Raw genomic sequence first — 18,557 nt, forward strand, 5'->3', positions numbered from 1 at the left:
GACATATTGTTGAAGGGTAGCATCAAAGCTTCCATAAATGCAGTAGCATACCCAGTTTCATGCAGGTTCAAAAGATTTGAGGGGCAGAATCTTGACCTTTAGTGGCAATTTCAGACGAGCGGATGGGCGGTCCCTCTGTAGCTTCGCCAGTGGGTGATAGGTCTTGGCAGTCTAGGAGGTGGTGCGGGGGTCTGCGTTGGTTAAGGGTGGGGATGGGTGTGTGCTTTGGGTGGCTTAATCGTGGGAGGCAGATGGGAGAGGCAGGGCAATTTAGATAGAGAAGTTTGATTCCAGCTGTTGGCTTTCTTCTGAAATTCATTTACCACCTTCAAGTCAGTATTTGGATTTCGGGGATATCAGGAGTTCGATTATTGATCTTGGGTGGAGTCCACTAATTTTTTCATTCCCAAAATTTGGTAAAAGCTGGAATCACTTAGAGAATAATTCAATTCCCTTTCTTCTACCTCCATTCCGATTTGGTAAACATGCCATGAATTCTTTCTCATTTTTATGGGCCAAAGTGTAATATTATATACTCTTTATCTATTTTGGGCAACTTTCCACTTTAATGTATGTCACGTTGATTGTCCGCGATATATAAAGTGACTGTTTCCGTTCGATAACTTTTTCGTACATTTTTACTTTTAAAATTTTGTTATTTTATTATGGTTACATTTCAGTGACGTAGTAAGCTAATGAGACATTATTTTTTAAATGCAACAATAAGTAAACTACAAGATTTAAATCGCAACATAACACCTATAGGTCCAAAGTGATATACTCCATATAAATTACAGGGACCCAAGTGATACAGGCAGCATAAGTTTTGGGCATGAATGAGCTACAAAAAGTATTAAGTAACAGTGATAATGAATATTTCATCAGCAACCAGCAACTCAGTCGTTGTAGTATAGTGGTAAGTATTCCCGCCTGTCACGCGGGTGACCCGGGTTCGATCCCCGGCAACGGCGTGTTATTTTTGTTTTTATTCAAATCTCCCACTCTATCTATCTCTCTCTCTCTCTCTCTCTCAGAGCACTGCTTCAGTTCAGTCACCATCTCCCTCTTCCAAAAGGCCGGCGTTTTTGCTCCCATTCATTCGGGTGTTAGCAGCAGGGTTTTATTGCAAAGCTCTGCGCTTGCAGATTTCGCCATGGAAACCGACGAGGCCCAGCGAGTTCTTCCCTTTCAGCTTCAGTTCGATAAGCCAGTTGCTTCTCAGGTTTTTCTCTCACATTACATTTTCCGCAATCAAATCCCTCAAAATATATTAATTTTACAAGGGAAAAAAAATGATCTTTGAATTCTCAAAAAATTGCAGAATGAAACCCTGATCTTTCCCTAAGAAACATATTGTTCTTGCTAATTAGTCAGTTAAGTTGCAAGCTCGTCAGTGTGAAATTTGTGAATCGATGACTTGCGCAAATCTTCGAAATTGTTGATGCCAACAATTAGGACTCGTACATGATACGAAGTTAAAACTTATGATGCGAATATGGACCTCTTCTGATTATTCTTCGTTCATGCTTTTCGAATTCGTCTTATTTCCTGAATGCGAGGTAGAATGGGAAGTTGTGCGAGCGCATTATTCATTTATTTTTTTGAAAGAGTTGAATATCCTAAGGCACTTCTTTTCTTTTATTTATTGTCAAACGATATATTTGTTAGATTAGCCGCCAACGGAGTTTAAACTCACGCCGTCATGCAATGGCTCAACACCTTTCCACCACTGTGGTAAAGGGCCACTTGATGCCTCTTTGTCGTGCGTTTTCTCTTCCCAAGCTGCTCTTCAGTATATGATACTTTCCGAAATGTGTACATTTAGGTCGTTGTTGTTCACCTGGAAATGGAGAATGAGAAGGTGTTTTCGCTGCAAGAAAACGTGTTTTGGTCTACATTCTGGACGAAGACGAAGATGAAGTCTCAGATGCAGAGTGACTGCATTGTAATTTACTCCCGGAACAAATATGTTTTGTTCTGGCCAAATAATACGTTTTACATTTGTTTCTTAGCATGCATCGTAATTTTGATCCCCTGTTGCGAAGTTCGAAATTTAAATTTTGTAAATACAGACGGAGAGAACTGAAAAATGACTCGTTTACGTATTCTAAAATTAACAATGTGTCGTAAAAAGACTTGTAGCTCAATCGGTTATAATTGTTAAGGTCCAATGTTTGAAGCTCTGATGGCACATAGAATTTAAATCAACATAAAACCTCTTATTAAGAACATAATACAAGGTCAGCACACTAGCAAAGAAGTGTAGAATTCACATCCCCTTGTCCAGTTGCATTTCGTGGAAACGTAAACATGAAAACACCTTTGTAAAAAACTCCCCGCCGGAATCTTGCTAGTCTCGTAGGCCTTGAGTTGAAACAGCTCAACTCGTCTTGGTTTCGGAACTTGCAAGCAAGAATGTTGTAACAACACCCTTTGCAGTAAAACAAACCGGCAAAAGCGAGGTGTCGACAGAAAACACAAGCTTACTGCACATGAACTATACAAGCGAGTGGTCCCAAGATGTCCAAGGCTTATATTCCAAGAAACATCATGAGCTCTCGAACTTGAGGTTTTACCCACCAACCATAGTCCTCTCAGTTAGAAGCTGCGGCGTGACAGGAATAAGGTAGGCAGGGGGAAGCGAAGGCTAGAGACACCAAAAGTGGATCAGCTTTGCCTCGTACAAGTCATATTTATGAATCATCCAACTCAACAAGCTGTGCCCGTCTCTCAGCAGCCTTCTTTCTGATGAATATGCCCCATCTAAGGGCTGCCTTGAGCTTGAGCCAGCCAACAACAGCTTTCCCAGACGAACGGCTCTGATCATCAACACTGTAGTTCACTTGTGGAGTGGGCATGTATGGTGACGGATATGGATAATTGTCTTCAGTGAGGTTCATGGAGGCATGACCATAACCGTGGCCTTGACCCTGACCCTGACCGCCCATGTTAAAGATACGAAGTAGATGCTGCATATCTTCATTTTCGAGAATCTCGTGGCTCCTCGTACGAATTTCTTCCTCTGGGAAGAGGTCCTCGGCTCCCCTATAAGATGGATTGGATGTACCAATATTCTGGAACCCAGATGTGGACGACTGTGGTGGACCAAGGGCAAGCATGTTTTCATTTCCTTGAAACTGAGCCTGGTGTGAAGTGATAGGCTGCTGATTTTGTAGAGGGAATGACAAGCCATCGAGCTGAATGGGAGCACTGAGATTTAGATTCTGTGACTGTACCGAGAATCTGTTAGCCATGCCGTCAGTATAACCTAGAGAGAAAAAGAGCATTTACACACTTTAGCAACGGATGTTTATCCAAAACACACAAGCCACTTATGAAAGTCACAAATTTTCATGCAAGCACCGAAAATTCTTATTTGTGTATAATGACCCCCGGGCTTTGGTCCATTAGGCTGAAGATTAAATTTTGTTAGAAAGTCATTGGATAATTATTTTGTCACAAGATATACCTCCCACATTTAGGCCAGAATCCATAGTAGGCGGTTCTGAAGAAACTGAAGCTGGCAGGCTAGGTAGAGTGAACTGCTGATCAAATGAGTTTGGATAATCCTGCGAGGCTATTGGGACCTCAGGTAGAGAAACATCGGGACTCTTCTGCTGTTTAAGAAGAGACTTTCCATCGTACTCCATAACATGCATCCAGTTCTCATATGCCTTTGTTACCAAACCATCCACGTAGACCTGTAAGAAACACAAAAATTCACAAATCAACCACTTTGAGGGGTCATGACTCATTACTACTTTGTATCATTTTAGATACATTCACCAGGGATGTAACCTGTTCAGTCGAAAGAGTGTTGTTTACAGATAAAATAGCAAATGCATATGGACTGGATTCTTAAGTGCGAAAGGGTAGCCAATATGGACAAAATGAATCCTATCTCATTAAGTTTACAAGCTTTACAACATTTGACAAGTAGCATCTCTCAACCACAAGACGGAACACGAAATTATAAAACATAGCAAATCCAGGCACTATAAAAGATACATGAAAAATGGAAAAGAGAAGTCATATACCTTCTGATCGTCTGAGAGAGAATCAGCTGAGTAAAATTGTTCATTGGTAATTAGGCCACTCAACTCGTAGATATTGTTAAAAACAACACCAACGTTCCTTGCATCCTCAGGATAGTAGACATAGAGTTTCCCGCCAAGAAGACAAGTTTTTGCATGCTGTATGAGTACATCCCACATCTTATTCGACATGCCACTTCCAAGAATCTATCACAAATGGGCATAAAAATATTAGGAATTGCATTTTCGAAATATGAACTTGACAAACAAATTCCAAAATCTTACATTCCGCAATCTCTGCGAGTCTCTAACCACAAGTCGCAGGAAGTCTTCAACTGTAACAATTCCAGCTTTATTCAGTCTCTTGTGGAATGAGCCATCTTTTCCAATTTTCTCCAATCTCCAGACCTCATCATTTAACGCAGGAGGGTAGTGTTTCTTGTATACTGTAAAAACCAAAAGAAAACTTGCCATGTTTATTTTTTTTCAACTAACAAAGGAAATGTTAAACAACACTAATTATTAACTCACATTCCCCACGGTGATCCTTAACAGTAAAGGCATCTGTTTTTGCTTCGCGTATACGAATGTTGTCGCAATAGCCAGAGGCAACTTTCAGTCCTAGCCTAAACTTCCTGCTCCTAATCCAGCTAGAATTATCGGTAAATGTCAATTCCCCTAGTGTTCCTACACCTTCCTTCAGTGTCACTTGCAGATCACCAGTAAGAAGTGGCCTCTTTCCTTCACGCTCTTTTACTACATGGCTCTCAAATTCTTCTTCAGTCCAGTTCTCATCATCCTCGTTGTTAAAATCACCTTCAAGCACAACAATGTCAAGTTTCACTGCTGACTCCGGGCCTGATGTCACAACATTCTTTGTATTTGCATCAATCAAGACAATAGGGATTGCAGAACCCCACTCCCCTTCTACTTTTCCACCAGTAAAAAGAGGAAGGGACAAGCTGGACCTAAAGTGCAGCTGCAAGTTTCTTCCATCGGGCCCTTCAATTTGTTTAGGAGAAGACCTGCTATTTTTAAACCCATTATAAGAACAAAACTACTGGCATGCAGCACTGATTAAACGAAGAAAAAAAAAGAAGGAAACAACCAAGGATCAGAACCCGTTAAAAAATAAGGGATGAAAAGGGTTGATACCTTCCAGTAAGTTTCGCAGGGCCTAATTTTGCTAAAGCACGCTCCACCTCTTCACTAACCTGTTCAGCAAAATAAGTAAGAAACATCAACCAATGCTTCAAACACCGTATGCACATATCAAAGGATTAAATCCTCTTCACTAGGCATGCATTAAAATTTGTCAAGCGGTTACAAAGTCATACACACCAATACTTTATCAAGAGCCCTTATGACCCTTATGACTTATAGTAGGCATTCAGCTTGCCTTCAACACATACACTTGTTGACAGCTGAGTCGTTGACACAAACGAAATGCCTCTTTTCTATGTCCGATGTTTAGGTCAGATAAATTTGCCACTAAACAACGCTTCACCATTTTTGTATGTGCATGACGTAATGAAAAATAACATACAGCAGCCAAATAAAATACAATTAAAAGTCATCTAAACCTCTTCTATCCAGTGACGGATTAGAAAACAAAAAGTCCACAAGAAATTAGAATGTCTTACAACTCTGCGTAGAATCGGCTCCAGTGACGAGCAAAGCTTCTGCAGACTATCCACCTTGAGAGCTTCAACAATTACACTGCATTAAGTTGAACATTCTCAATAAACAACATTCAAATTCATCGTTCATAAGACATTCAATTCATTATCCGTTCAAGACTTCAAGTGACGCGCTTTCTCAAATAAACACAACATTTGAAAATATTTCATGCCCAATTATACATTTCAGCTGAATTACAAACAGAATACATTAAAACAGTTAACAAATCAGTTGTAATTACATCAAAATCCAAGTTTTTACAGAAAGAAAAAGTCACCTGGCGAGAGCAGGCCGTTTCCTATCCGGCTGGCCTTCTTCAGCTGAAGACGAATCCAAACTTCGCTTCTCCCTCGCCATGCTATTCGATCTCTCCATGTACCTCGTCTGCATCTTCTTTCACCGTCCTCAAAAACTTAGCCTCCTGTTTGGTTGCTAAGAAAGTGAAAGGAAAAAGAAAAAAACAATCACACAAAAACTTCCAAATCACTCAGAGCTAACTTTCACCTTGACTTGAAGATTCAACATTCAAAATTTCAAAATTCCACACACCAGTAAACAAAGAAAAGTCAACAGAACGACTCGGATTTCAAATCCTCAATTTTCTTCTGTTTTCCGAGCAACCAAACAACAAAAACCGATCCAAAAACACAAGTCGTTCTCCGCTTTATTCCATGTGCGGTACGTGTGGAATCGAATTCTCGGATAAGGAAAAAAGGAAAAGTAAGAAAAAGCGAGCGGGAAAAAGTGAGAAAAAAATGAACCTGAGAAATATTTGAGAGAGGAATCCGAGAAGTTTCCGCGAAGGGTCGGCGAATTTTCTCGCTCGCTAGCGTCTCTGAAACAATTAAGGAGAGAAAGAGAGGCCTTTTTGTCTCTGTGCTGCGGATGCAGCCACTCACTCGTGCTTTTGTATTTCCTTTCTCTTTCTTTTTTAATTTTCTCGCATTTTCTCTCGATCCAAACAGTGGCGAATCTCTTGCTGCCGCCTGGTCGGTGGCTGAGATCTTTTGCGGGAGGCCATCGGCGGATCGGGACCGTTGGAGCGGTTGAACTTTGGGAATCTTTTGAATTTTTTATGGATTGGCCCACGTGAGTCTTTGGGTGGACTTGTGTGTTTGTTAGGATCCGGGGATCTGTGCGTTTCGGTGATCGTAGCCGTCCGATTTATGATTTTTACGCAGGGGCTCTGAAGAATCTCAGACATTTTACTTAAGGTATCAGACTTCAATTTTACTTCCTGCAAACTGATAAGACCAAAGCCCAAATTTTCTGTGACAATATCCACAACTACAGTGGTCATCAGGTCCGATCCGGAAAATTTGGGACCTTAGGCGAGCTATCGCTAAATACATGAAAAAATTCATTCCTACATCAAATATTATTAAAAATTAATATTAAAAAATATATATATATATACAAACATTACTTAAATATTATTCGTCTCACGTTTTTTAGAAACAAATGTACTAATTAAGTTTACATAATCTATTTTTCAACCAATTCAGACTGAAAGAGGAGTCCATACCCAATACGCCAAATTCCAACCATTTTTTTAATTGTTACAATGTTATTTATTACGTTCAGTAAATGAATGAAAAGTTGGATCACAAAGGCTGCATCTTACGGTTGGGAAAAATACTAGAGGGAAGAGGATAATTTTCGTATACGTGTAAAACTGTAGTTACATATAGATAAGGGGGCAAAAGCATAAAAAATAAAAAAATTTATACACACACATATAAAACCTTGCATAAGAGTAAATTTAAAAAAATTTATTAAATTTGAATTGTAAAAATTTATACACACACATATAAAACCTTGCATAAGAGTAATTAAGACTTAAACAAAGATGCCTAGATAAGGGCTAAAAGACGACGAGCAAAAATAAATAAATAATAAATTACACAAAAATATCTTGACTATGGATCGAATTATAATCTTATACCATATATTTTAAATATTGTGATGTCATATCTTAATCTATGAATTCATTGCAATATCAGATCTCCGTTAAATTTTCTATCAATTGGTTGTTAAATAATGACGTAGCAAAAGCAGAACTCACTCATTTGCCACTAGAATAAAAAGTTAATTATTTATTTTTTTAACAAAATTTTTTTTAATTATTGATAAATTATTTATTTATTTTTAATAATTAAAGTTAATTGAAAAAATTAAATAATTTTTTATAATGAAATTAATTAAAAATAAGAGAACTTTAACGAAAATCTTCGGTACTATTCACTTTAACGAAAAATCACATTTTTAAACTAAAAAGTCAATTCTGTATTATTCATTTTACCATTTATTTTATTTTTATCGTTAAAACTCAAAACTTTCAAATATTTTTTATTTGTTTTCCTTAAAAATAATCTCTCTCCCTTCTCCCAGATTGTCGATCTTCTCCCTAGATTTCTGTTCGTCTCCTTCATCACTCCCTCCCTAGACATTGCAATGTTTAAAATATAAAGTATAAGATTATGATTCGACCCACAGTTAAGAGGTAATTTTGTGTAATTTTACCAAAAAAAAAAAAATTACGTAGAAGAGGATAATGTAAAACATCCCATTTCAATAAAAGGTCTAATACAACGACTCCAAATGCAGCTTACAACTACAAGCATGATTCTGACAGCCAAAGACTCCAAATGTACCGAAATGGAACTTCCAGTCAGCCGGCCGATCTCACGCACTTGATGATTCTACACAGGAAAGACAAGCTGATCCCACAGCCTCGCGAAAGGGAACTCCGGTGGCTAGCGCTTGTTCTTGGTCGGTTTTATTCCCTTCCTTTTATCTCTTTTACGCTGCAGCTTGGGCCGTGATTTGCGCTTTGCAGCTTTTTTTGGAGGTTTCGTCTTCCTCACAGGTACATTGTGCTGTTTAGAAGCTCCATCTGATTCGGATACTGCTGCCTACGTCTTTTCGTCTCGACCACTTTCCTCCTCTCGAAAAATCTCATGTGTTGTCACAGTGACTTTCTTCTCACCATTGTCATAAGTTGTTGTACCTTAAAGCAATACCAAAGGTTAAACTTAAACTCAAATTCTGATTAAGCATGAGCTGAAGCAATACAGTATAATGAACTGAATCCACACCTACTCGTATAAAATCCAAGGGTGGATTCACCGATAAGTTCGTATATGTTTTCACAACTACGTACCAGAACCCCGCAACCCTAGCAAAACGGGGAGCATTGTTGGCTAGGGTCGCCCACTGTAAAGAAAACATAACTCCCCTCTTGCATATATGATTACCAAGGGTTTTGTGATCGGTCAGAAGTGATGTGATTATATAGCAATTAAGAAACATTAATACAGTGCCTTGATGCTAACTGATCGGTGTCTCACTAACCAGAGAACCAACCAATGAAAAGTAAACATTATGGTGTGATCGACAGCAGGGGTTAGCAGCACCAGAGGTCTCACTAATCTCATCATCCTCGTGCTCCTCAACACCCTCATCAACCTCATCAGCTGCTGTATCGGTGGCTTGGGCAATCCCACCACTAAGAACCAGTTCCTTTTCTAGTCTCCATGCAACAAAAGCAACCAAAGGTAAGACAGTGAAAACTTAGATTTGTTTGATCACCAAAAACCAACAGGCAAAAGAGGCAATCAAACGGTCCAAAAACAGCCACAAATTCCAACCTGTTTGCGCAGCTCGAGACGCTTCCGCCGCCGCGCCTCCCCTTGCTTCTTCTCAGCTTCCTTTCTCCTCTTCTTCTTCCTCTTGTGAAACCCAGACACGAAATCGCTCCACGAATCCAAAACAAGAAAACATCAAAACCCAAAAATTCAAAAAAACCCAATTCAAAAAATGCGAAAAGAAGCAAACTTCAGAGCTTAGATTTCATCACTGAGCAAATTTTGTGATGGCGGGTTTTTTACTACCTGAGGTCTTTCTCGTTAAACGTGACGGCGAGAGCCTTGTTTTTCAAAGCCCTCTTCTTTATATAACGGCTTCGGGGATTTACGGACGGAATCGCTGCCTCTTCGACCTTTCCCGCCGCCATTGCACAATCGGCACTCACTGCGCCGAAGTGTTTGCGTTTGTGGTTCAAGAGGCCGGTTCGCGTTGGTTTACTTCAGTAGATTCGGCTCGGCCCGAAATTTTGGATTTGAATATCCAGCCCAAAATGGATTTGTATGTTTACATTATGCTATGGACCGTAAAGCCCGAAGACATTTTTTTCCACTACGGACAAAACATTGTTAATATTTGGAAGTGCTACCGCATTCGTGCCTTCTCACCCTTTATTTAGCTTGATCAAATTTCTTGAATCCCGATCCTCCCAGGATTCTCTTTGTAAAGATTCTAAAATTTCGTAAATTATATTCATTTATTGTACATCATGCGGTCAAAAATCATTTTAAATATTTTTATTTAAAATAAACACAGACAATATTTGATAAAAACTGACTGCATGATGTACGACGAACGGACACGATTCACAAATCCACAGGATCCTTACAAAAAAAATCCGAAAAAGATCCTGTTGGAAATTTCTTTACAAGGATTGGGACTCGAGGAAGAAGCACCAGCTAACTCCGTGCCAACAGCTGCTGCAAGCACTAGCGGAGACAAGGGAGGTGCATTGGGATCCCTTGACCCCAATAAGTTTCTAAATTTTGTCTTGTGAAAAAATATTTGACCCCTATAGCACCAGCAACAGATGAATTATGGCCAAATTTAGTGGGCCATTTGCTTTTTTTTGTTCCATCCTTCTAATGCTTTTGGTTTCCATTCCTCTAATGCTCTCCTAAAGCTGCTTCATTTATGCTATGAGCAATCACTCATACTAGTACTACTTTCAGTAGCTTTTGGGAGATGAATTTGTTATGTATTTTCGTCTTCTCTATTTGTTTTTTGTTTGAGTGAGAACTATCAGTGTTTGTGTAATTTGAGTTTGAAAATTAAACACTCTATTGTCTATTTGTAATCTCCATTTTGATATATTTGAAAGTTATTTTTAAATAAAAGTATGATCGATTTTCTAAAACTGTTTTTTGACCCTATCGTTGTAAATTCCTAACTCCGCCATTGACGGCAAGTGCCCTTAGGAATGAATAGGTGTAAAAGCCACCTAGGCAATGAATCGAGTTGAAAGTGAAAGATTAGTAATTTAAAATTTCTTAACATAGCCACTACACATTTGACTCACTGGTGTTGGGTGTATATCTTTTTGAGAATCCCTGTGTTATATTTTACTTTACAGAAACAGAAAAAGTGATTCGAATTCATTTTACTTAAACAAATACTTTTTGCATAGGGGTATGATATCCACACACTCTGTTTTACTTTTTCCACACTTTTTTAGTTTTCAATCGTCATGTCATATGAATTGAAGAAGATTAACGGACATAAATTAACAAAGGGTGTATGAGAGGTAAAAAGGGATGTGTGGATAGCACACCCCTTTGCATATTAAGAGAATATGATGTTAAAATGAGGACATACATATTTGGATAATTACACATACATCCCCTCGTATTTATTCATGTATGCTTCACAAATACTGTGGCTTATATGTGTGTGTGTGTGTGTGTGTGTGTGTCTGTGTGTATTTCTTTCTCTCTTTCTCTCCCATAATGTTCAATCCGATATAGAAACAACCATTGAATCCACTATCTCTCTCCTGTAATTGTTAATTTTTTTTTTCTAATTACTATAAAAGTATTTTACTTTTGGAAAATTAACTAAAGGAGTAAATTCGTCATTTAGACCATCTCCAACAATGGGCTAAATGCCAAATTTCCCCCCCAAACCATCTCCAACCCATGCTAAAACATTGGGCTAAATGCCAAATGTTAAAGTTGGGCCAAATACCCCCCAGATTCCCCCCCCCCGCGCGACTGGACTTGCTGGCCCAAAGGCCAGTCTCTGCCTGTTCACTCGCCAACGCGCCCCACGCGGAGCGCTTGCGGTCCGTTCCCGACAGGGTGGGCCCTACTGTCAGCGGGTTGTCGGCCACCCAGATCACCTCCAACGACGGAGTGTGTCATGACATTGAGGAGCTTGAATTCTATTTAAACGTCTCGTATACTCACTCAAGGTGACCCTATCCTGTCGGGTCTCATATGTGGTTGGAGCGAGATATTCAACATCTCTTGCAATAGCTCTTGCATGTGTTGGTTGGTCATCATCCACATCTTCGTCTGAATCTTCTTCAATTTCAATGTACTCATCTTCCACAATCATGTTGTGCAAAATTATGCACGTCATCATGATTGAATGCCTCATCGAGCTTGTAGAATCCCGAACGCTCTCTCCACATTCTTCCCGTAAGACTCTTGCCTCTGCGAATATAATTTCTTCTTTGCACTATCGGGATGAGAAAAATTTTTGACAAAAGTAGACCAACTAGGATGAATACCATCAGTTAGGTAGTAACCTAGCTCATACCTATTACCATTTACCTTGTACCGAAATTCTGGTGCCCATCCATTGACAACATCATCGAATAAAGGAGAATACCAAAGAACGTTGATATCGTTGTTTGATCCAGGAACGCCGAAGAAAGCATGCCAAATCCATGTGGCGTAAGATGCCACAGCCTCGAGCACGATGGTTGGCTTGTCATGACGACCCTTGAATTGGTCAGCCCAAGCAGTAGGACAATTCTTCCACTCCCAATGCATACAATCGAGACTTCCTATTATGCCAGGGAAGCCTCTTTTTTATGCCTTGCGTAGAAGCCTCTTCAAGTCTGCACGATTTGGGTTGCGGAGGTATGTGGCTCCATATATGCCTTCAATTGCCTTACAGAAGTGCTTCAGGTTCTCAATAGCAGTACTTTCTGCAAGTCGGCAATACTCGTCAGTTGAGTCTGCAGAGCATCCATTAGCTAGCATGCGAAAAACAGATGTGAGCTTCTGATAAGGTGATAGACCTTGTCGGGCTGTGGCATCTACCCTCTGTTCAAAGTAGTGGTCATGATTGACAACTGCATTCAAGATGCTTTCAAAAAGCTCTCTCCTCATCCGACACCGCCTTCGAAAATCATGAGCAGGAAATCTCGGACGCTCGATGAAATAATCTTTCATCATTCTATCATGACACTCTTCTCTATCACGCTGCACATATGAACGCCCCGTGACAGAACCACGATGGCTAGATTCGCCATCGTGCTCATATTGCATAAACGAGTTGATAAGTTCAACTTCAACATTGAACAATTCTGCATCCTCAATCTCCATCCTTGCTTGGTATTGTGCCATCTGCATTGTCATACTACGCCTTCTTCTATCACCCATTGATGAGATATTGAGGATTTTTAGGAAACAAAAACTCTTTGAAAGTTGAAATATTGGTGAATATAGAGGATGATTGAAGGTTGAAATGTTGTGTGATCAACAAATATTGGACATATGTTTATATAGAGGATGATTTCTGAAAGTTTGGTGTTGAATGGTTGGTGAAAGTTGAAAGTCTCGTGTTGAATAGTTGGTGAAAGTTGAAAGTTTGGTGTTCAACGGTTGGTGAATTGAAAATTTGGTGTTGAAAGGTTGGTGAATTGAAAGTTAGTCCAGGGTTGAAAGATTGGTAAAAGTTGACGGCTTGCTTTGTGGGAAATTTAGTGATTTTTCAATATTTATCGGAATTTAAATTTTTTTAGATTCAAATGTTCATAAAATTAATTTACGACAATCTACATATTTATTTAAAAAAAAAAAAATTAATTTAAGAAAAAAAAATAGCCTAAGTTCATTTTTTAATAATCCCGGCCTAAAATTTTAGGCCAGAACGGTTGGAGTAGAAAAGTTGTTTCTAGGCTAAAAGCTAAATTTTCCGAGCTAAAATATTTGACTTTTAGCCCAACCATTGGAGATGGTCTTAGGGTTGTGTGAAAATAAATTAAACTTTATGGAGTATATGTGTAATTAATCCTATAAATGACATTTACCTTGAAACCCTTAAACTACAAACCAATTCAAATTTGCAAAGTATTCCAAATGGAAGAGAAATTTAGGGGGTATGATTCTCTCTCCTCTAAATTCCCCTTCTTTCCGTCCCCTCCTCTCTCATTTTCATTTTTGTTTTTTTTCTCTCTGTAAAGAAGTCAACATAAAATGTTAACGTAACTTAAATATAACCGTTCAAATAAAATAGGAAAAAAAATATAAGAAAATTTGAAGTGAAAAGAATCCAACTCCGAAATTTAGAAACAAGGACTCCCAAATTAAAGAAAATATACCCGACCAAAATGACGTAATGTCAAAATTTAAGAAGCGAGTCAGTATTAGACAACTCTACTCGACCATATCCAAGGACAAGTCACAACTCGTTCATATCGTACACAACAATTGGTTATAAACATTGGGCCCAACGCCTCTTTTCTACATCTTTTGTGGTACCCACAAAAGCTCAGTGATGCTTTGCTTGCAACTAATTTCAGTTTTTTTCTGGTTTTTCGGTAATTTTAATTTGCAACCGATTTCGGTTTCACATTAAACCCGGTTCGCTTCGTCCAACCGAACCCGTTTCTCCGCCAACCAACACATAAGAATCCACTTCAGACATTTCAGGCCCCCAAACCAGAACCCCTCAACCACTCCGGAAGACGTGAACCACTATCCAAACATGGACCGACCCGGACCCGAGTCTGCTCCCCCGCAACCCCTACTCTCCGACCGGGTCCTCATAAGCGGTGTCGTCACACCCGTGGCTCTATTCTCCGACGGAGTGCTCCGGTGGTCGGAGAGAAGTCAACGGAGCTTGATCGTCGAGAAGGAGGTCCTGGGGTTCGCGGCGGAAGGTCCGAAGATTAGGATAAGAGCTTTTGTGGAAGGCGGAGCTGGAATCTGCTGTGGCGCGAACAGAGGAGCTGTGGCGAGGAAGGACTTGGTGTTCGAGCCTCTCTCTGAGGACTCGCACAGGCTCTGGTGCCAGAAGCTCGGGGATTACATCGATTCTCTCGGTAATTTTCATGTGCTTGTAAGTTGTAATCGGCTTGTGTCGTGTTTGGTTGATAGGAAAATGCCGGAAAATGAAACGAATATTTGGAAAAAGTTGACTTTTCACTTCAGGGTGTTTGACCGTTGCGAGATTATTTTGAATTTCCGTTGTTCTCGTTCTAATTTCTTAGCTCAAGCTCGTTTTACTCTAATGTTCACTTAAGCGAGATTAATTATTGAAAATAACATGAATTTATGGTTTATTGTTACTTTCTTGCATATATAGTGATAATATAGGTGGTAATTTATCCTCTTTTGCACAGGACGGCCAAAGAAGCTGTTTGTTTTTGTGAATCCGTTTGGTGGTAGCAAATCTGCTTCAAAGATTTATGTTGATCACGTAAAACCTCTTTTCGAGGATGCCGATATCCAATTTACGCTGCAAGGTTAGGAATTTCCTTCAATGTTTTGCTTATTAGTTAATAGTTGATGTGTGGTACTGAATTTTGGATCTGTGAATCGCGGGTCGAGTTAGTGTTTCCCTTTTCGTAATTGGTTTTCTATTGAATTTTCAGAAACTCAATATCAACTACATGCGAAGGAAGTTGTGAAAACACTAGATCTTTCAAAGTATGATGGCATTGTTTGTGTTAGTGGGGACGGAATTTTGGTTGAGGTCGGTTTCCAATGATCAGTGACCATGTGCATATGATTTCGTTGCAGCTATAAGAAACATGAGCAATGCAATATTGTGATTGACCACATGACTCTGTCGAGGAATCAAATTACTTACACTGACGAACTTTGTTTTATTTCTCTTTTCCCTCAAATGAAGTTAGATTTTGTTTGGTAAACGTAGTGTTATGTTTTTTGAGCAAATGTTAAGCTGTGATGGTTTTTAACTGAATTAAGTAGTGTTATTAGACTGTAAAACAAATATAATCTCATGAAGAGTCTGCTTTTATTTAGGGAATTGTTTTTAGCACTCCAAAAATCTCATTCTACACTCCAAACTTTCTATATTAGGAAAGAAAATACACTTTTGAGGAGTAGAATGAGATTTTTGGAGTGCCAATAACACTTCCCTTTTTTTATAGTACATTATTTGTCTTCAGAATTATGTGCTTGTATTAAGCTTATGATTTTCTTCTTACAAGCATTGCACTTTTTAGTAGGTAGTAAATGGACTCCTAGAGAGAGAGGATTGGGACGCTGCAATAAAGATTCCTCTGGGAGTAGTTCCTGCAGGTTCCGTACTCTTTATTTCTCAATTTTCTTTATATTTAACAAAACATTTCTCTGATAATTAGGTTGATCATTCATGTTATAAAAGGTGAGGGCAAACTTTGCAAGTTTGCTTCAAACAGACAGTTATTAGTCTGTTTTTTGTTTTTAAAGTTAATTTCTGACGAGATTCTCTTCATTAGGTACTGGAAATGGAATGGCAAAATCTCTTTTGGATTCTGTTGGTGAACCTTGTACACCGTCTAATGCTGTCCTCGCCATTATTCGAGGTATATATGCTGTCTGTCTATCGTTATACTGTGCTCAAAACATTACGATTGCGCCCTTTCTCTTCCTGTGTTGGTAATTCTTTTGATTAATGAGTTTTTCTTCTTTATGGTTTATTTACGGTCAGGGCATAAGCGTTCACTGGATGTAGCTACCATCTGCCAGGGGAGGATGAAATTCTTCAGTGTATTGATGCTTGCATGGGGTAATTCAAAAGTATCAACCCACTGAATAGTGGAATTAATACTTAAGTGAAGTAGAATTTCTAATCGTACCGGCAGAATTCCTATCAGAATTTCTGGGTCTGGCTGCAACTGAAAAATGTAATATGTTACTAATAAAGCTTCATCTGCTTTCAGGTTTAGTGGCAGATGTTGACATTGAGTCTGAGAAATATAGGTGGATGGGAAGTGCTCGACTAGATTTCTATGTAAGTTTACACCTCTGTTTGTTGTGGTCTAGTTTACTGGATTACTTCGTTGCTAATGCAGATGTTCATGTTTAATTAATCTGATGTTGGGATGGTATTGAATGGCAAGACACTAATAATTGTCTATGTATTTTAGGCTGTTCAACGGATTGTGTATTTGAGGCAGTATAATGGATCTATCTCCTTTGTGCCTGCACCTGGCTTTGAAGCTTACGGAGAGCCTACTAGTTACAGTAATCCCAGTGAACCTACTAACCAACACAATGCAGGTGCTCCAAATCAAGAGGAGCTGATTAGCATTCGACAACATGGCTATCCAGGGCCTGATATTAACTTGGCTAGCATGGACTGGAGAACTATTAGCGGACCGTTTGTTTCCATCTGGCTTCACAATGTGCCTTGGGGTGGTGAAGACACAAAGGCAGCTCCCGATGCCAAGGTTGGGCAGTAAAATTGCGTAGCATCTATTTCAGATACTTCTCCACTTATACTGTTTTGGGATATTTATTTAAAACTTGAATAATTCACATGTATTTGTGCCCCCTTGCAGTTCTCGGATGGTTATATAGACGTGATAATGATGAGGGCCTGTCCAAAACTATCATTGCTCTCATTGATGTCTGGGTTGAGCACAGGAAGCCATATTAAATCACCATATGTCTTGTACTTCAAGGTCAGCCAAATCAACCTATCGAACATTTACTTTGGTTTAAGATTTTGTCTACCTTTTGGTAAATAAGAAGCTTTAATAACTTTTCGCTTCTGTTTATGTTATTATTATCTTGCGACATTCTGCAGGTGAAAGCATTTATTTTGCAACCCGGTCCTCTCACCAAGGACCCAAGTCAGGAGGGGATAATCGACTCAGATGGCGAGGTCCTGGCTAGAGGCAAAGGAGCATACAAATGTGACCAGAAGACATTGATGGTCTACGATAAACTTCAAGTAACTGTGGATCAAGGTTTAGCTACTCTGTTTTCCCCCGTATAGGATGAACTATTTTTTATCTCAAATTCGATTTTGGTAACAGACAGAAATTCCGAGCAGAAAAAATTTGTCATCCAACCCATACGTCTAAAAATCCGCAAGGAGTATACAAGGGATTTAGATCGATGAGGCATATTCTCAGCAGCTTGCTTGCTGAGAAGTTATTTTGCAATAGCCACTGATTGCTGTCGATGTAGCGTGCAGTTTATCCTTCACTCTTTTTGCTTTGATTTTTCGATTTCTTTTGTTTCGAAGCAGATTTGTAGTGCAGGAACGTATAGGCCGCTGTGGTCGATACAGAGACTATTTGTATTCGACTAGTGTAATACATGTATACATTTGTTCATCTTAATAAAAATCTGAAGCCCATGTGTGAATGCAGATTGCTGTTTCACTTTGCTTGTGAGATAATGAGGTACAAATTTCTTCGTTGTCTGTGGTATGCTAAATATTTGGATTTTTAATTTCTTTTTCTGAATGCATGAAAATGGCTTTTTGCACATAATTGGGGGAAGAACTTGGGTAGGGCTGCCTGGCAGCGCTCTCAAATGAGAGATTTTATCGTGTAATCGGTTGTGTATTTATGTCTTTTTATCTGTCTCGTCACGTTGCACACAAGATTTCTCAGGGTAAACCAGTTTGAGAACGGGGAGCTAGGGACCAAAATGCAAGGAGGTTCCACACTTTTTATGACTTGATCGAATGGTCCAATTGGTCAGGCTGTTTGGCGGAAGATTTTCCGACAATTTAGATACCTAAACTTGAGATTTGCTCATTGAATCCTTGACGTAATCTTTAATACAACAGATGGACATATCCCTAGGCCAAACAGTGGTTTAATTTTACCAAATAATCCAAGTCAACATGCAAGATAATTCAGATCTGTATTTCACACAGTATATTTTGTGTTTAATTCTTAACGCTGGCAGCCAAAAAAAAAAAAAACCTAAAATGTCTTTGTAAATTCTTAACGTTCGAATAAGTACATTATTATGACAAAGTCATAAACCGTTTAAA

At 39.1% G+C, this 18,557-nt stretch overlaps 4 protein-coding genes and 1 non-coding gene across 9 annotated transcripts; 2 read left to right on the plus strand and 3 right to left on the minus strand.

Moving 5' to 3' along the window:
- The first annotated feature begins 899 nt into the window (after nt 1-899).
- TRNAD-GUC (transfer RNA aspartic acid (anticodon GUC)) lies at nt 900-971 on the plus strand. The gene has a single exon. It is a non-coding gene; the product is annotated as a tRNA-Asp (tRNA).
- A 1,180-nt stretch (nt 972-2,151) lies between these two features.
- On the minus strand, nt 2,152-6,631 carry LOC137726287 (calmodulin-binding protein 60 B-like). Of its 4 annotated transcripts, none has more exons than XM_068465195.1 (9): nt 6,476-6,631; nt 5,992-6,146; nt 5,678-5,753; nt 5,190-5,248; nt 4,566-5,059; nt 4,320-4,480; nt 4,038-4,241; nt 3,470-3,701; nt 2,152-3,268 (listed from the first exon to the last, which is right to left on the minus strand). In XM_068465195.1, exons 2-9 carry the CDS (start codon nt 6,102-6,104, stop codon nt 2,694-2,696), a joined length of 1,914 nt encoding a protein of 637 aa, XP_068321296.1. In that variant the 5' UTR covers nt 6,105-6,146; nt 6,476-6,631; the 3' UTR covers nt 2,152-2,693. The 4 variants fall into 4 exon arrangements, with proteins under 4 accessions (XP_068321296.1, XP_068321293.1, XP_068321295.1 ...); XM_068465192.1 differs by having other exon boundaries at nt 4,566-5,062; XM_068465194.1 differs by lacking the exon at nt 6,476-6,631 and adding an exon at nt 6,264-6,451 and having other exon boundaries at nt 4,566-5,062.
- A 1,576-nt stretch (nt 6,632-8,207) lies between these two features.
- On the minus strand, nt 8,208-9,742 carry LOC137721651 (uncharacterized). Of its 2 annotated transcripts, none has more exons than XM_068460683.1 (3): nt 9,608-9,742; nt 9,365-9,470; nt 8,208-9,236 (listed from the first exon to the last, which is right to left on the minus strand). In XM_068460683.1, the coding sequence occupies exons 1-3, from the start codon at nt 9,727-9,729 to the stop codon at nt 9,045-9,047; spliced, it is 420 nt and encodes a 139-aa protein (XP_068316784.1). In that variant the 5' UTR covers nt 9,730-9,742; the 3' UTR covers nt 8,208-9,044. The 2 variants fall into 2 exon arrangements, with proteins under 2 accessions (XP_068316784.1, XP_068316778.1); XM_068460677.1 differs by having other exon boundaries at nt 8,208-9,241.
- A 2,211-nt stretch (nt 9,743-11,953) lies between these two features.
- Nucleotides 11,954-12,970, minus strand: LOC137721811 (uncharacterized). Its single transcript, XM_068460824.1, has 2 exons — nt 12,401-12,970; nt 11,954-12,304 (listed from the first exon to the last, which is right to left on the minus strand). The coding sequence occupies exons 1-2, from the start codon at nt 12,968-12,970 to the stop codon at nt 11,954-11,956; spliced, it is 921 nt and encodes a 306-aa protein (XP_068316925.1).
- Nucleotides 12,971-14,243: 1,273 nt separating this feature from the next.
- Nucleotides 14,244-17,917, plus strand: LOC137725863 (sphingosine kinase 1-like). Its single transcript, XM_068464686.1, has 10 exons — nt 14,244-14,634; nt 14,935-15,057; nt 15,187-15,287; nt 15,787-15,859; nt 16,039-16,125; nt 16,251-16,328; nt 16,483-16,553; nt 16,690-16,992; nt 17,104-17,226; nt 17,352-17,917. The coding sequence occupies exons 1-10, from the start codon at nt 14,298-14,300 to the stop codon at nt 17,541-17,543; spliced, it is 1,488 nt and encodes a 495-aa protein (XP_068320787.1). The 5' UTR covers nt 14,244-14,297; the 3' UTR covers nt 17,544-17,917.
- The last annotated feature ends 640 nt before the right edge of the window (nt 17,918-18,557 follow it).

The sequence above is a fragment of the Pyrus communis genome, chromosome 2 (assembly GCF_963583255.1).
Source record: "Pyrus communis chromosome 2, drPyrComm1.1, whole genome shotgun sequence".
In the NCBI taxonomy this organism is placed as follows: domain Eukaryota; kingdom Viridiplantae; phylum Streptophyta; class Magnoliopsida; order Rosales; family Rosaceae; genus Pyrus; species Pyrus communis.

Coding starts and splice junctions, on each gene's coding strand:
- LOC137721811 (XM_068460824.1), bottom strand. CDS start 12,970: ATGGGTGATAGAAGAAGGCGTAGTATGACAATGCAGATGGCACAATAC. Junction 12,305..12,400: donor TGAAGAGGCTTCTACGCAAG/GCATAAAAAAGA, acceptor GACCAATTCAAG/GGTCGTCATGACAAGCCAAC.
- LOC137721651 (XM_068460677.1), bottom strand. CDS start 9,729: ATGGCGGCGGGAAAGGTCGAAGAGGCAGCGATTCCGTCCGTAAATCCC. Junction 9,471..9,607: donor TTTAACGAGAAAGACCTCAG/GTAGTAAAAAAC, acceptor GGATTCGTGGAG/CGATTTCGTGTCTGGGTTTC. Junction 9,242..9,364: donor GTCTCGAGCTGCGCAAACAG/GTTGGAATTTGT, acceptor CATGGAGACTAG/AAAAGGAACTGGTTCTTAGT.
- LOC137726287 (XM_068465192.1), bottom strand. CDS start 6,104: ATGCAGACGAGGTACATGGAGAGATCGAATAGCATGGCGAGGGAGAAG. Junction 5,249..5,677: donor AGCCGATTCTACGCAGAGTT/GTAAGACATTCT, acceptor TTTGCTGAACAG/GTTAGTGAAGAGGTGGAGCG. Junction 3,702..4,037: donor CTCTCTCAGACGATCAGAAG/GTATATGACTTC, acceptor TGTTTCTTACAG/GTCTACGTGGATGGTTTGGT.
- LOC137725863 (XM_068464686.1), top strand. CDS start 14,298: ATGGACCGACCCGGACCCGAGTCTGCTCCCCCGCAACCCCTACTCTCC. Junction 14,635..14,934: donor GGATTACATCGATTCTCTCG/GTAATTTTCATG, acceptor TCTTTTGCACAG/GACGGCCAAAGAAGCTGTTT. Junction 15,058..15,186: donor TATCCAATTTACGCTGCAAG/GTTAGGAATTTC, acceptor TTGAATTTTCAG/AAACTCAATATCAACTACAT.